The sequence below is a fragment of the Protomyctophum bolini genome (genome assembly GCF_963924005.1).
Source record: "Protomyctophum bolini genome assembly, chromosome: 8".
NCBI classification, from domain to species: domain Eukaryota; kingdom Metazoa; phylum Chordata; class Actinopteri; order Myctophiformes; family Myctophidae; genus Protomyctophum; species Protomyctophum bolini.
In genome coordinates, this window is record NC_137869.1 from 47,899,161 (window position 1) to 47,913,142 (window position 13,982).

The window sequence follows — 13,982 nt, forward strand, 5'->3', positions numbered from 1 at the left end:
CACTTGATCTACAAGCTCACAACACTAAACATTGTTAACTTAAACTCAGTGTGCAAAAGGGGTAAAGTGGACCTGTAATAACATCATACATACCTAAATGCTTGACAGTTGTATAGTTTGAGACACAGCCACACAAAACTGACCATTGCCAGACACATAATTTGAGTGTATACATGTGTGCCAATGTTTCATATAATTTTGTGTGGTCTCAACGTTGGCCCCAACAGTGTATGCACACTACCATGTGTCTACTGTCAGGTGACACTTGTTTCGTCGTGCTTCCGACTCTGGAGCCTAGGCTGCGAGTGACTGTCATAAATGGAAGTGCAGCTGTCATTCCGGACCCCTCGCCCTAAGAAAATGTAGTCTGTGTACAGCCCGTGAAAATATATGAGAGATGTTTGAAAAGATGACATATTTGAATAAACAAGCATTTTCTGCCAGAACATTTACATGGATAACTAGAGGTCAATATCTCACTCCACGTCTTTGGACAATATTATTTGGGAGAGTACAAACGGAGTGCGGAACACATTTATTGAAATTTCATTGAAAGTTATTGAAAAGATTTCCAGCACAGGAAGAAATCCTCTACGCCAGACTCATAAACAGACATAATATACATGTTAAAAAGTACATACAAACATACATAGTGTGCATTCTATGATCCTATAGTTTACTGAGACACTACACTGTCTCTCTGCATTCTATGATCCTATAGTTTACTGAGACACTACACTGTCTCTCTGAATTCTCATTCTATGATCCTATAGTTTACTGAGACGCTACACTGTCTCTCTGCATTCTATGATTCTATAGTTTACTGAGACACTACACTGTTTCTGCATTTCTATGTATTTATTTTACACCAGATTATGTCTTTTCTATGACAGTACTAAATTGATTGATTTAAAATTGAATTATATTTACAGACATGTCGGCCGACATGTCCACTGAACAGCCTTCCGCTACTGCTGCTGTTGCTGCGGATGCTATTGAGGCTGCTATTTATGCTGCCGTTTCCATGGAAAAAGGTAAGATAATGCACAAAACAAAATCATGATTTATAGTTTTTAGTCATCACAGGTTAGAGTAAAAAAGAAAAGTGGGTGAAATTAGCTTCATAGTTCATACATTTACCTATTTTATGGTTTTGTGTACAGTATTCCTGTCTTAGATGGCGAGTCTGCAACTCCGGGGTGGTCTAGTGTCAGGTGACAGCCGACCGAGATCCCATTTACTGCACAGCCTGGGCCTGGGAGGAGGTGGGTGTACCCCAACTACCAAATGTACTTGAATTACTCCCCCCCTTTTGAATACTGTAAAGCTCAGGTTTTCATACAGTTTGCACTACATACAACTGTTTGCTACTAGACATGATTGCACAACTGTATATATTTATAATGTAAAAATCAATTTTATTGATTGATCTGATGTGTGGCGGAAATAAAAAGGGACTGGCATTCACAGTTCACATCATATTTATGCCTGCTGTCTATTCTGCACACTATTCCCAGATATTTGGTTGGACGAAGCGTTATAAAACTGCTTATAACTCCAAAATGGAAGATTTTGGATGCATGTTTCTTGAAACTAGGTTTTTGTCATACACAGATTTTTGAGAAACATGGATCCACAGAGGATGTACTGGTCGGACCATGTGAACATAATACATATCAAAACATACCGTGGAATGTCTGTCTGAATCCCACACAAATAGTGAGTTTATATCATGTTGCATTTTGGAGTTATCGACCGTTGAAGAATGGATCGGTGTCACTAAATACAGCCATCAGTTGAAAAACCATGCTATAAAATGAGGTTCATATCTATATAATGGAAAATGTGAGAAGGTTTTTTTTTTAAATTATTATTCAAGTCGACACCATAAGGTTTAATTTGAGATATGTCATCGATATGTAGTCCTAGTAGAAAGTACTTTGTTTCACAAAAATGCTCATAACTATTTTTCCAAAATGCTGTTTTGGGTGAAAACGGGCTGTATTCAGCTGCTTACAGCTTCATACTGGTACATTTTATCAACTCAGTTTATTTTTTTTCCATGATAGCAGACATGTTAATGCTTCTTTTAACATATTGTTTGTTCACAAAGACAAAACTGAGAATATTCTATAATTCTTTAGATACGTCTTCAGATTCTAAGAAACCCCTTGGCATTACATACATGGCTCGAATCTGGCCTTGGCGCCAAGAGTGTTAATAGCTAAACATGATTATGGGTACAAACTTGTTGTGCAGCTATACTTTTGTAGTGGCACAAGCGGAAACAACATGTGTCCGTCTGTCTTTTAGGGGACCATGAGTTACCAAACTATTTGTATCGTTACAGCTGCTGAATGACTTTTTAGTCTTGTTAGAATAATACTAATAAAATATGAATTTATTTTACCCGAGATTATTGCACCACATATTTCTACGTAGTAATGTCAAAGTTTACTCACCAGTCTCCTCTTCCTGTTCATCTTTAATCTGTGGATGTTGTGGTTCCTCCAGGACCAGACTGGATCTCATCTCCTGATGTTGTGGAGGTTGTGGTTCCTCCAGGACCAGACTGGATCTCCTCTCCTGATGTTGTGGAGGTTGTGGTTCCTCCAGGACCAGACTGGATCTCATCTCCTGATGTTGTGGAGGTTGTGGTTCCTCCAGGACCAGACTGGATCTCATCTCCTCATATTCAGATGAAACCTCTTTACACACAGACAGAACGGGGAGAGAGAAGGTAGCATCAGCAGAGCAACTCAAAGTGCTTTTGTCAACTCAAAGATTATTCTCCTATTAGTTTTGTCAGGATAACCATCGTTTAAAAAATGAGTGTCTCGAGTCACTTCACAATTCCTCAAAGAGCACGGTGTTGAGTAGAGCCCGACATCGGTCTCAACGATGTATCCGTCATTTTTGGCGCCGGTGCCCGACATTATTTCACCGATGTGGCGGAAGTCTTTTTTTTATCATCATTAATGTAATCTACCCTTCCTCACCCAACCACCCCTTTTCCCCCTCACTGTATGTTCTGGCCTCAGTGCTTTGGCCTCAGTGTTTTAGCACCCACTATGGGCAGGCCAATGTATTTTGTTTCTGGTTTTCTGCACAGAGGTCTTCCTGTTAATTAGGGATGTGCCGATACCGATACTGGCATCGGATACTCGGTCGATACTAGCCTAAAGTACTCGTACTCGAGTATCTGAGCCGGGCTCCGATACTCTGATCCGATACCAAACAAAAAAAACGAAACATGTTATTGCAGTGACACGGCCCACAGATGGCGCCGTCTTGGTTTCGACATCCTGCATGCAGCGTGGCTTCACACACAAACACCGCACACACCCCTTCCTTCTTCCTCATTGAATGAACAGAAACAACAAAGATGTCGCAGGTTTGGAAATATTTTAGCGTCCACGGGGAAGAGACAAACAGGGCAGTATGCAAGCTGTGCTCGAGCAAAATCTCCAGAGGAGGAAACAAATCCACCGCATACAACACAAGCAACTTAATCAAACATCTCGAGGCAAAACACAAGACTGAGCACGCAGAATTTAAGGCTGCTGCTGGTGCTGCTCGTAGCATCAGCGCGCTACAACAGCCTACTGTAGCAGAAGCTATACAGAGGCGAGAGAAAATGTCCAACGACCACCCGAGGGCACTCAAAATCACATGGGGTCTTACCGAAATGATCACCCTCGACGATCAGCCTTTGTCAATGGTGAATAACGTGGGGTTCCAACGTTTTCTGGAAATTGTGGAGCCCAGGTATGATATTCCAGGCCGTCACTATATAACAGACAACGCGTTGCCAAAGTTGCACACGTTTGTTAAAGAACACATACACAGCTTGTTGTCTGACGCCTCGCATGTTAGTTTCACCACCGATATTTGGAGCAGCAGTGTGAGCCCAATGTCGCTCATCAGCCTAACTGCTCAGTGGATAGACGGTGAGTTTAATCTTCAAAGAGTCACGCTGCAAGCAAAAGAATGTTGTGGATCGCATACAGCCAGACTAATAGCCGAGACGTTTGGCGAAATGCTTGAACAATGGAAGGTTAGAAAACAAGCTGTCCATGTGGTCGTCCGAGACAATGCTGCGAACTTGAAGAAGGCCATGGTTGATGCAAGACTGCCAAGGATTGGCATCCCCTGTGTCGCCCACACACTCCAGCTGGCTGTCCACGAATACAGCAAGAGATCCATCAGGATATAAAACGTCTCCAACAAGACGTACAGACCCGTTGGAATAGTACATTTTATATGCTGCAATCACTCCTAGAACAGAAACGAGCCCTCGGAATATTTGCAGATGAGCACGGCCTCCCTGCTACCCTCAGCTTGAACCAATGGATTCTACTAGAGAAGAGTGTCGCTGCATTGGCTCCCTTTGAAGAGTTGACCCGAAAGGTAGGCTACATAATCATATTTTTTTATTTTCGATTTATTTTAACAAGTATTGTTATAGTATTGTAGACAGTCATGACAACCTTCTTTAATGATTTTGCTTTAATGAACAGTATAACGTCGCACAATGAATAAACTCCCTCAACTCTTTTGAACGTAATGCTACAATGCTAGCGACCTCAGCATGCTAACATCACAAACGTTACTTTGTGACTTTTATTTATGCAATGAACATTCGTTCCATAAACGGAGCTGCATCTCTCTCTCTCTCTCTCTCTCTCTCTCTCTCGAAGAGTTGAGGGAGTTTATTCATTGTGCGACGTTATACTGTTCATTCATCATCATCATCATCATCATCATAATGTGTGTCACTGTAACTGAATTTATTAGTGAATTAAAAAATGCACACAAGTATTTCACAATGGGTAAGGGCTAGTTAAAGAAAAATCATTAAGAAGGTTAAGGTTAAGGTTAAGGTTAAGGTTAAGGTTAGGTTAGGTTGTGACGTTAGTTAGTTAAGTGTTAATAATGATAAATTAAATAAATATTAAAAAATCTGTCAAAGGTGAGCCAGGAGGATGCAACAGCAGCAGATGTGATTCCTGCTGTGACGGTGCTGCAGATGGTGCTGGCCACAGAGACAGAGGAGGACCGGGGAGTCAGAACCATGAAGGACACCTTACTGCAAGCTGTGAAGAAACGCTTCAAGGAAATTGAGGACAACCCAATCTACTGCATAGCAAGCATACTCGATCCAAGGTAACTGTCTACTAAATAAATGCAATAGTCTTATATTATTTTTTAATTTTTTATTTATGGTAAAACTAAATAAAAAAATAGCAAACTGCATCTATACCTGTACCTGATATTATAGAATGCATACTGTAAATACATGTAAATGTTGCCTATGTTTGTTTGTCATACAGACTACAGTATTGTAAACTAAACTGTTTGATTATCTCCTTTTGTATTTTGTACTAGATACAAAGATAGGTTTTTCTCAGACAGCGATGCAGCCAAGATCGCCAAGGAGATGGTGTTAAAGGAGCTCCAGGTGATGCCTAGAGGGACTGTGGACAGTGGGGCTACACAGGAGAGGGAGGAGGAGGACGACCACCAGGACGTGGATGAGCCACCTCTAAGAAGGCCACGGAGGGACCAGGCCCGCAGCAGTCTGGACAGTATGTTCGACAGAATAGCTGGAGAACGTCAATCTTCAAGCACCAGTGCTCCTGATGTGACTGGTGCCATCCAGCTGGAGACATACCTGGCAGAGGCCACAATTGGTAGGAAGGACCAACCACTCAAGTACTGGTTTGGTAACAAAGGGCGATATCCCACTCTCTCCCAATGGGCCCAAAAATACCTCTCTGCACCATGCAGTAGTGTAGAAAGTGAACTGCTTTTTAGCTCAGCCTCAAACATTCTCGATGAAAAGAGGAATAGGCTCACAGCTGAACATACAGAGATGATTCTTTTCATCAAAACGTTAACGTTGAACTTCAGCTACAAAGATACAAATGCACCGTGTAGCTTTGCATCTTTATTTAATCTTTGTATCTTTTGCATCTGCGCGTGAGGCTGCTGCGACGGTGGCCCCAAAGGCTCAATTCCAGCCGGCTACATATGCCTGTATATTTTCTCTGTATATTTTGTATTAAATTACCTTACCCTTATAGGTCTACAGATGAAAGTGTTTAGTCTAACATGGGCCTACCCTCTTCTTTTTTCTCTTTTTATTTTAGTACTTCTTTGTGTTGAAATAGGTGAAGGGATGGAGTTGTCTGTATGTATGCACACAAAAAAATGGTCAAAGTCAGCTAACAACAGTGACATGAAACATGTAGAAACAAATGTCTAATAGTTATAATGTTATAAACTATTTCATCATTTCAGCAGCAGATACCTCCTGGATTCACAGGAGTTTCAAAGTAGTTGTTTAGGCCTATATGGATTAGCTACAATACCGTATTGGACAGATGCAAGGTTGTAGTTTGAGCTTGTAGATCAGCTATTTTCAAAGTAAGGTGCCTCAGTGTAGCAAATATTGCTGCTAAATAAAGATCAGCCAGGCTGCTGCTGTCTTTCTCTTTGTCTTTCTGTTGTCGGTCAGGTGACTGGGAGGGCTACTCGTCATCCTTAGAGGAACTCATCAAGTATTTCCTTGCTCGTGATCTCCTTAAATATGCTCGACTGATGCCAGTCTATCTTTCCCAGATGAACGCTCTTGAACAGGATGACCCAGAAACATGGAACGCACTGAAGTCAGGTGAATTTGTGGTGGCAAAGTCAGAGATACCATTCACTCATCTCTTCACAGATCAAGCCCTTGAGAAGGAAATCAAGAAGCTAAAGGGACATGGTGGGATGGTTGGAATCAGTAGAGATGAAGCAGCTCTGGACCGACTAGTCACTACCACACCTCATCTTTCTGGTCTAGTGAATCAGTACCTCAACATCTTCCCAAAAGCTTCCAGGTCTTCAAGGAAAGAACATTATCAGCTCTCAGGAGAGATTGCATTGAGGTCAAGAGAAAATGCTCTCAAGCAATGTAAATTGATTGAGTTGCACTGTGGAGGCAATCTGTTCAAAGAGAACACACCATTGAAGAGTCTGGTTTCATCAGCGCCTGTGTCAGATGGGGCAAAAAATGACATTCTTCCTGGGCCTACACAATTTTTCTGGTGCTGACTGGGGAGGAAAATTAGTTGGAATCTCCAAGAAGACATGGGTCAATGCCTACTTGATGAAAAATAGAGTCTGCAACACTAATGTAAACGGTAACAGGGTACAGGAGGCTAGCTCAGATAATACACAGCCTCCATTAGTTAACCCTGATGATATTGCTGAGCCCAATATAGGGCCTTTGAAACCGTTTAAGAAAAGATCTACATTTATTCCACCTAAACATAGGAACTCATCCATAGACACATATTGCAGATTGGTTGAAAGTGAAGTGTCACAACTCCTATCTAAAAAACAACAGTATAAGGTCACTAATAACATGGCCAAGTCACAACGTGATGCCTTGTTAGAATTAAAAAATGATAAATCTGTTGTTGTACAGTCTGCTGACAAAGGGGGCGCTATTGTCCTCTTGGACAGAGTGGCATATGTTGGTGAAATACATAGACAGCTCAATAATGATGTGTTTAACCAAAAATTGAATGGCAACCCGACTATAGAGTTCAAGAACTATATTCACAGAATTCTTGAGCACTATTTAGAAACAGGAGATCTCAATAAGAATGAATTTAACTATATGAAGGTTGACTGCCCTGTTACACCAGTGATATATACTCTGCCCAAAATTCATAAAAACTTTACTGATGTACCTCCAGGCAGACCTATTGTTTCAGGGATAGGCTCTCTTACAGAGAAGATTTCTTCATTTATTGACTATTTCCTTAAGCCACATGTTTTTGCACTACCCTCTTATTTAAGGGACTCTAGTGATTTAATTCAGGTCCTACAAACCATAGAATCAGTTAACGATGAGTCTTTTCTTGTTACACTAGATGTGGAAAGTTTATATACGAACATCCCACACCAAGGTGGTCTAGAGGGAATTGAACACTTTCTCAATCAGAGGGTTGAAGTTATCCCCAGCACTAAATGTTTGAAAGATCTCACTGAAATAGTGCTTACAAAAAACTTTTTCTTGTTTGAAAATGACTTTTACGTGGATGTGCCTGCCAAACAGTTTTGTGAATGGGACAAAATGATATCTAGATTTATCTGGAACGGTAAAAAACCGAGAATCAGATTCCAAACTTTACAACTCCCTAAAGAAAGAGGGGGACTATCCCTTCCAAATTTGAGGGATTACTATTATGCGTCACAATTAAGACCTTTAATATGTTGGTGTGATGATACATGCGAGGCTAAATGGAAAGCTTTGGAAATTAAATCAATCAACATCCCTATTCAGTCTTTAATTGGGAACAAAGACCAGGCTAAGTCATACTATGACATTTTAGACCCATTCACAATATTTACTCTAAATACTTGGTTCAAAGTCGTGAAACAGTTCAAAATGGAGAGGACAATTAGGGTGTTGAGGTGGCCCGCTTATGATCCAGATTTTAAGCCTGGTGTGTACGATCAAACTTTCAGGCGATGGGCTCGGTATGGTTTTTCCTCTTACAGTACTGCCATGAAAGGCAATGTGTTATTGAATTTTGAACAATTGAAAAATATGTGTATGTGCATAGATAACAAGGACTTTTTTAGATAGCTCCAAATACGAGAGTACTTCATGGGGGAGGTGAAAGCATCCGAGCCGGTGGCCTCAAACGATCTCATACAGGTTTTTATTCAGGCATATAAACATGAGTCCAAAAGAGTAGTGTCCAGTATATATAATGCCCTGGTTTCAGCTAATAAACTAATTGGGAAAAATAATTGGAGATTACCATCACATCAGAAGAATGGGCAAACATGTGCGAAACACAAATTACATCCACCAACTCAAGAATGTGGAGAGAATTCTGTTGGAAGAACTTAACGAGATTTTTTATTACTCCCAAAATTAAAGCAAGACAACTGAAAGCAGAACAGCCTTGCTGGAGACAATGTGGCCACAAGGAAGCGGGCCACGCTCATATCTTCTGGTCTTGTCCTAAAATTCAGAAATACTGGCAGGATATTCACTCCACTTTGGAGACCATTCTGTGTTTTGAGATACCTCTGTCTGTTTCTTTTCTACTGTTGGGAAATATCCCTGTAGATTTTCTAACACATGATAAATATTTAATCAAGATCCTCTTAGCATCAAGTAAAAAAGCAATCACACGACGCTGGTACCAACAGGACCCACCAACGAAAGATCAATGGATGGACATTATTGAGGAACTGTATTCTATGGAAAAACTAACATTCATACTGAGACTACAAGAGGATAAATTCTATAAAAAATGGGAAAAGTGGAATCTCTTCTCTCAGCCTAGTGATATTGCAATATAATTTCATTGAATGTTTTTTTCTTTTACTTTGTCTTTTTTCTTTTCCGTATTGTCTTGTTAGTTGTTTTTTTTGTTTGTGCCTGTTCTAACTTCAATAAAAATTGAGTGAAAAAAAAAAAAAAAGTTGTACGGCTATGGGTAGTAAGATGGCACCCAATTACGCTAACCTTTTTGTTGGGCTCCTTGAAACTGATTTTATTTTTGATTCCAGGCACAATCCGTTTCTACAACACATTCAGTTGTGGAAACGTTATATAGATGATATCTTCCTTATCTGGACTGGTTCTTCTACAGAGTTGACAGCCTTCCATAGCTTTTTAAATGACAGCAGTCATTCTTTAAGGTTCACCATGGCCTCTGATCGTTGCCGAATGAATTTTCTTGACATTCTTGTCATTAAAGAAAATAACAGACTAAACATGGATCTGTATAGGAAACCGACAGACTGAAATGCCCTGTTGCACGGTGAAAGTTATCATCCGACCCCATTGAAGAAGGGCATCCCTATGGGTCAGTTCATACGGGTACGTAGGATCTGCAGCTCAGATCAATCATTCACTACACATGCAAATGACCTCCAAAATCGTTTTGAACAACGTGGGTACCCAGATGAATGGATCAAACCTGCCATAGACAAATTCAGTGAATGTACCCAATTAGATTGTCTTAAAACAAAGGAGAAGACTGATAAAGCCCAACAAATGTTATACACAGTATTCTCCATTAGGTAGACAATTCGAAGCAACGATCAGAAAGCATTGGCATATCTTGAGGTCAGATCCCACCTTAGGAAGAACCTTCTCTGCCCCTCCTCGCATAGTGTACAAAAGACCACCTAATCTTAAGAACCTCTTGGTCAGGTCACATTTACCTCAGGAGACACCCACACATTTTTTGTCTGATATTCCAGATGGTAATTACAGAAGTGTGGCAGATGTGCACAATGTGGTTTTACATCTAAATGTCATACATTTAATCACCCCACTTCAGGCAAGACTTTCAAAGTCAAGGGCATTATCAGCTGTACGACAAATAATGTGGTCTATATGCTTAACACTTAGAATGCTGAAAGCGTTTTTAAACGTTTTATTATAGCCACCCCTAAGAAGCGCATAACGTTTTTATACGTTTTATGGTCCAAAAAACGTTTTTTTATTGATTACTATAGTTCAACTATATTTGCGCCCGGACAGCAAAAAAAGCAGCACCGATCGGATCTACAACCCTCCGATGGCGTCATCCGACCGAAACTTATAAAAAGGGCAGGATGCCCTGCTCCCCTTGTGGGAGTAGGTAGTATTTGTGGAGACACGTTGACATCGGTTTGGTTTTGAGCAGAGCAGTTTGAGTGAGTTTTTTGAGCAATCGTCCATTTAGTTTAGTCCATTTAGATCACATAGTCGTCCGTTTAGTAGTCCTTTAGTATATATTATTAGATTAGTTTATTATTATATAGGTATAGTTTAGTCTTTAGTCCGTCCGTTTAGTCTTTAGTTGTCCGTTTAGTAGTCCGTCCGTTTAGAGTAGTATACGTCCATTAGCATACGTCCATAGTATAGGCCACGTTAGTTAGTTTTTTCCAGTTAGGTTTTGTTTTTAGTTAGTAGTAATAGTAGGATTTAGGGATCAGTGTTCAGTGTTCAGTGTTTTGTTCGTTTTGTCAGTCTAGTGAAGTGTAGTTAGTGTTAGTTTAGTGAACTGTTTGTCTGTGTCTCCCGATTACCCTTTCCCCGCGTCTAGTAGTTGTCCGTCGCCATTTTGCGACATGCCACGCAGGCGCCCCCCATGTCCCCTTCCCGGTCAGCCCTCGATCGCCGAGTGGCTTATGGCCAACAAGGTGGAGGACGAGACCGACTCGGAACCAGAGGCCTCTGGTTTCGAGCAGGACACCCAGGCTGGCCCTAGCCTGCAGCAGCCTTTGGAGGCAGATGTGGCGGCGGCGGCGGTCCCCCTTCCACCACCACCACCACCACCACGTCGGTCATCCCGCGTTGCAGCGGCTGCTGCGGTAGCTCCTCCGCCGTCTCCCGTCACTCTCTCCCCGGGAGAAAGTGATCAGGAGGACGAGGAGGACGTCATTGATTTTGAGGACGACTGGAGCCCCACCAGGGAAGACCTGGACGAGTACGACCAGGAAGGCGGTAAGAAAGAACCTCCATTTTACAATTTTACTGTGGACCTATGCCACGTTAGTTTTTTTTTGTTATCAATTGTTGTATGCCACGTTAGTTTACTGCTAAGCTAAATACTGAATCGCTAAATACTGAATCGCGTTTTGTTACTGTACTTTCTAATCTACTGTGAGTGAATCCCTGAGACCCTGTTGCATCTGAATCAAATAATTATAAGACGAAAATATCTAATGTATTGTTAGCGTGCGTCTGTCTGTGTGTCTGTCCCGCTGTTACTGTATAGAAATAAATTCATAGTGATGGAGGGATGACTGCCACCAGCGGCAGTCATCCCTCCATCACTGGGATGGGATGCTAGCATGCGCATGTACTATTAGCATGCTAGCATCCAGTCATCCCTCCATCACTATGATGGGATGCTAGCATGCGTGACATTATATTCAGGCTAACAATAGTTTAGAATCAGACTGCCGCTGGTGGGATGGGATGGGATGGGATGGATGAATGGGATGCATTTTTTTATATGTCGTGCAGATGTTACATAATACAAATAATTTATTTCTATACAGTAACAGCGGGACAGACACACAGACAGACGCACGCTAACAATACATTAGATATTTTCGTCTTATAATTATTTGATTCAGATGCAACAGGGTCTCAGGGATTCACTCACAGTAGATTAGAAAGTACAGTAACAAAACGCGATTCAGTATTTAGCTAACAATAGTTTAGAATGTGATCATAGTTTACTACACACTACATCCAGTACAATGTAAATTCAATTTCACAATGCAAACGCATGTACTATTGTAGTGACATAGTCATCCCTCCATCTCAGACTGCCGCTGGTGGGATGGGATGGGATGGGATGCATGGATGATTTTTTTTATATTGTCGTGCAGATGTTACATAATCCAAATCATTTATTTCCATACAGTAACAGCGGGACAGACACACAGACAGACAGACATGATCTTCAGGGTCTCAGCTGCGAACGCAGCTCGTACACATGTCTATCTGTCTGTCTGTGTGTCTGTCCCGCTGTTACTGTATATGTGGACCTGGCCCCTTTTGTGCCCATATATGGAGCCGAGTGATTCACAAATCACTCGGCTCCATATATGGGCACAAAGGGGACACACACAGACAGACAGACAGACATGATCTGCTAGGTCTCATAGTAAGTGAATACATTGTAATATTGATTATGTTTTCAGGCAGGTCAGACCACGAGTCAGACTCAGACAAGTGGCTTTCAGACTCAGACGAGGAGATGGGTGAGTCTGCCCAGGCACCCCATGGAGGTATGAGAACAAAATGTTCTACATTTTCATTCAAACACTTCGATTATAGCACTATATATGTACTATATGATATGCATGCGTGTTCCTGCTCATTCTGTCCGTACCTTATTGACTTAGTGTTATATTGGCCTCAGCTGCCTGACATTTTTCCTGACAGTTTTCTGTTTTCATGTCATGGTTATCAATATGGTTATGCAGAAAGGTTGTCACTGAGTCAGGTCAGGCAGCTGAGGCCATATAATAACACTAAGTCGATAAGATACAATAGATTTCATGTACACATTTTGATAATATTACTGTGATATAATTTCAGCCCTGTCTGATGATGACCACCACCAGCCTTCCAGAAGTGCTGCTGCCGTTCCACACGGATGGGGTGAGTTTAGAATGTGATCATAGTTTACTACACACTACATCCAGTACAATGTAAATTCAATTTCACAATGCAAACACATGTACTATTGTAGTGACATTATATTCAGGCTAACAATATCTGCATTTGATACCTGTGCTTATTGTAAGTCTCTTCAATAGAATTGATATGATGTACATATTTTGATATTTTACTGTGATTTTTATTTCAGCCATATCTGATTCTGATGACCCATTATCACAGCCATTGTCCAGGGCTGCTGCTGCCGTTTCACACGGACAGGGTGAGTTTAGCATGTGATACCAGTTTACTACGCACCACATTCAATTACAATGTCAATTCAATTTCACAATGCAAACACATGTACTCTTGTACTGACATTCTATGCAGGCTAACATGCTAACAATATCTGCATTTTATATCTGTGCTTATTGTAACTAAGTCACTTAGATAAAATTGATTTGATGTACATATTTTGATATGGGATTTCATTTCAGCAGATGACATTGACCGGCCATCACCCTTTGATGATGCTGCTGCTGGTTTGGGTGAGTTTTGCATGTGACCCTAGTTTACTATGCACCACATTTGATTATAAATGTAAATTTACTATGACAGTACTTTTACTTTATGACAGTACAGTAAATGAAGGCTAACTACATGTGCTTGGACCTAAATGCCTGAATTGATCTACATTTCAGACACGCTGTTTCTGGATGATGGTGAACGGCCATCAACCAGTTCTGCAGAGCCTGTTGCCAGCGAGCTCGGTGAGAATTATTTTGAGAATCAGATTTAT

General features: G+C 41.0%; 1 protein-coding gene across 1 annotated transcript in view; it reads right to left on the reverse strand.

The window, feature by feature from the left end:
- Positions 1-476: 476 nt before the first annotated feature.
- Positions 477-13,982, reverse strand: part of LOC308320316 (uncharacterized protein) — a gene marked incomplete at both ends in the record, with an annotated part of 28,718 nt that continues 15,212 nt past the window's right edge. Inside the window, 2 exons of the mRNA XM_080770629.1 lie at positions 477-487; positions 2,574-2,708. Of these exons, the coding sequence (XP_080626755.1) occupies positions 477-487; positions 2,574-2,708 (146 nt within the window). The remainder of the gene's footprint in view (positions 488-2,573; positions 2,709-13,982) is intronic.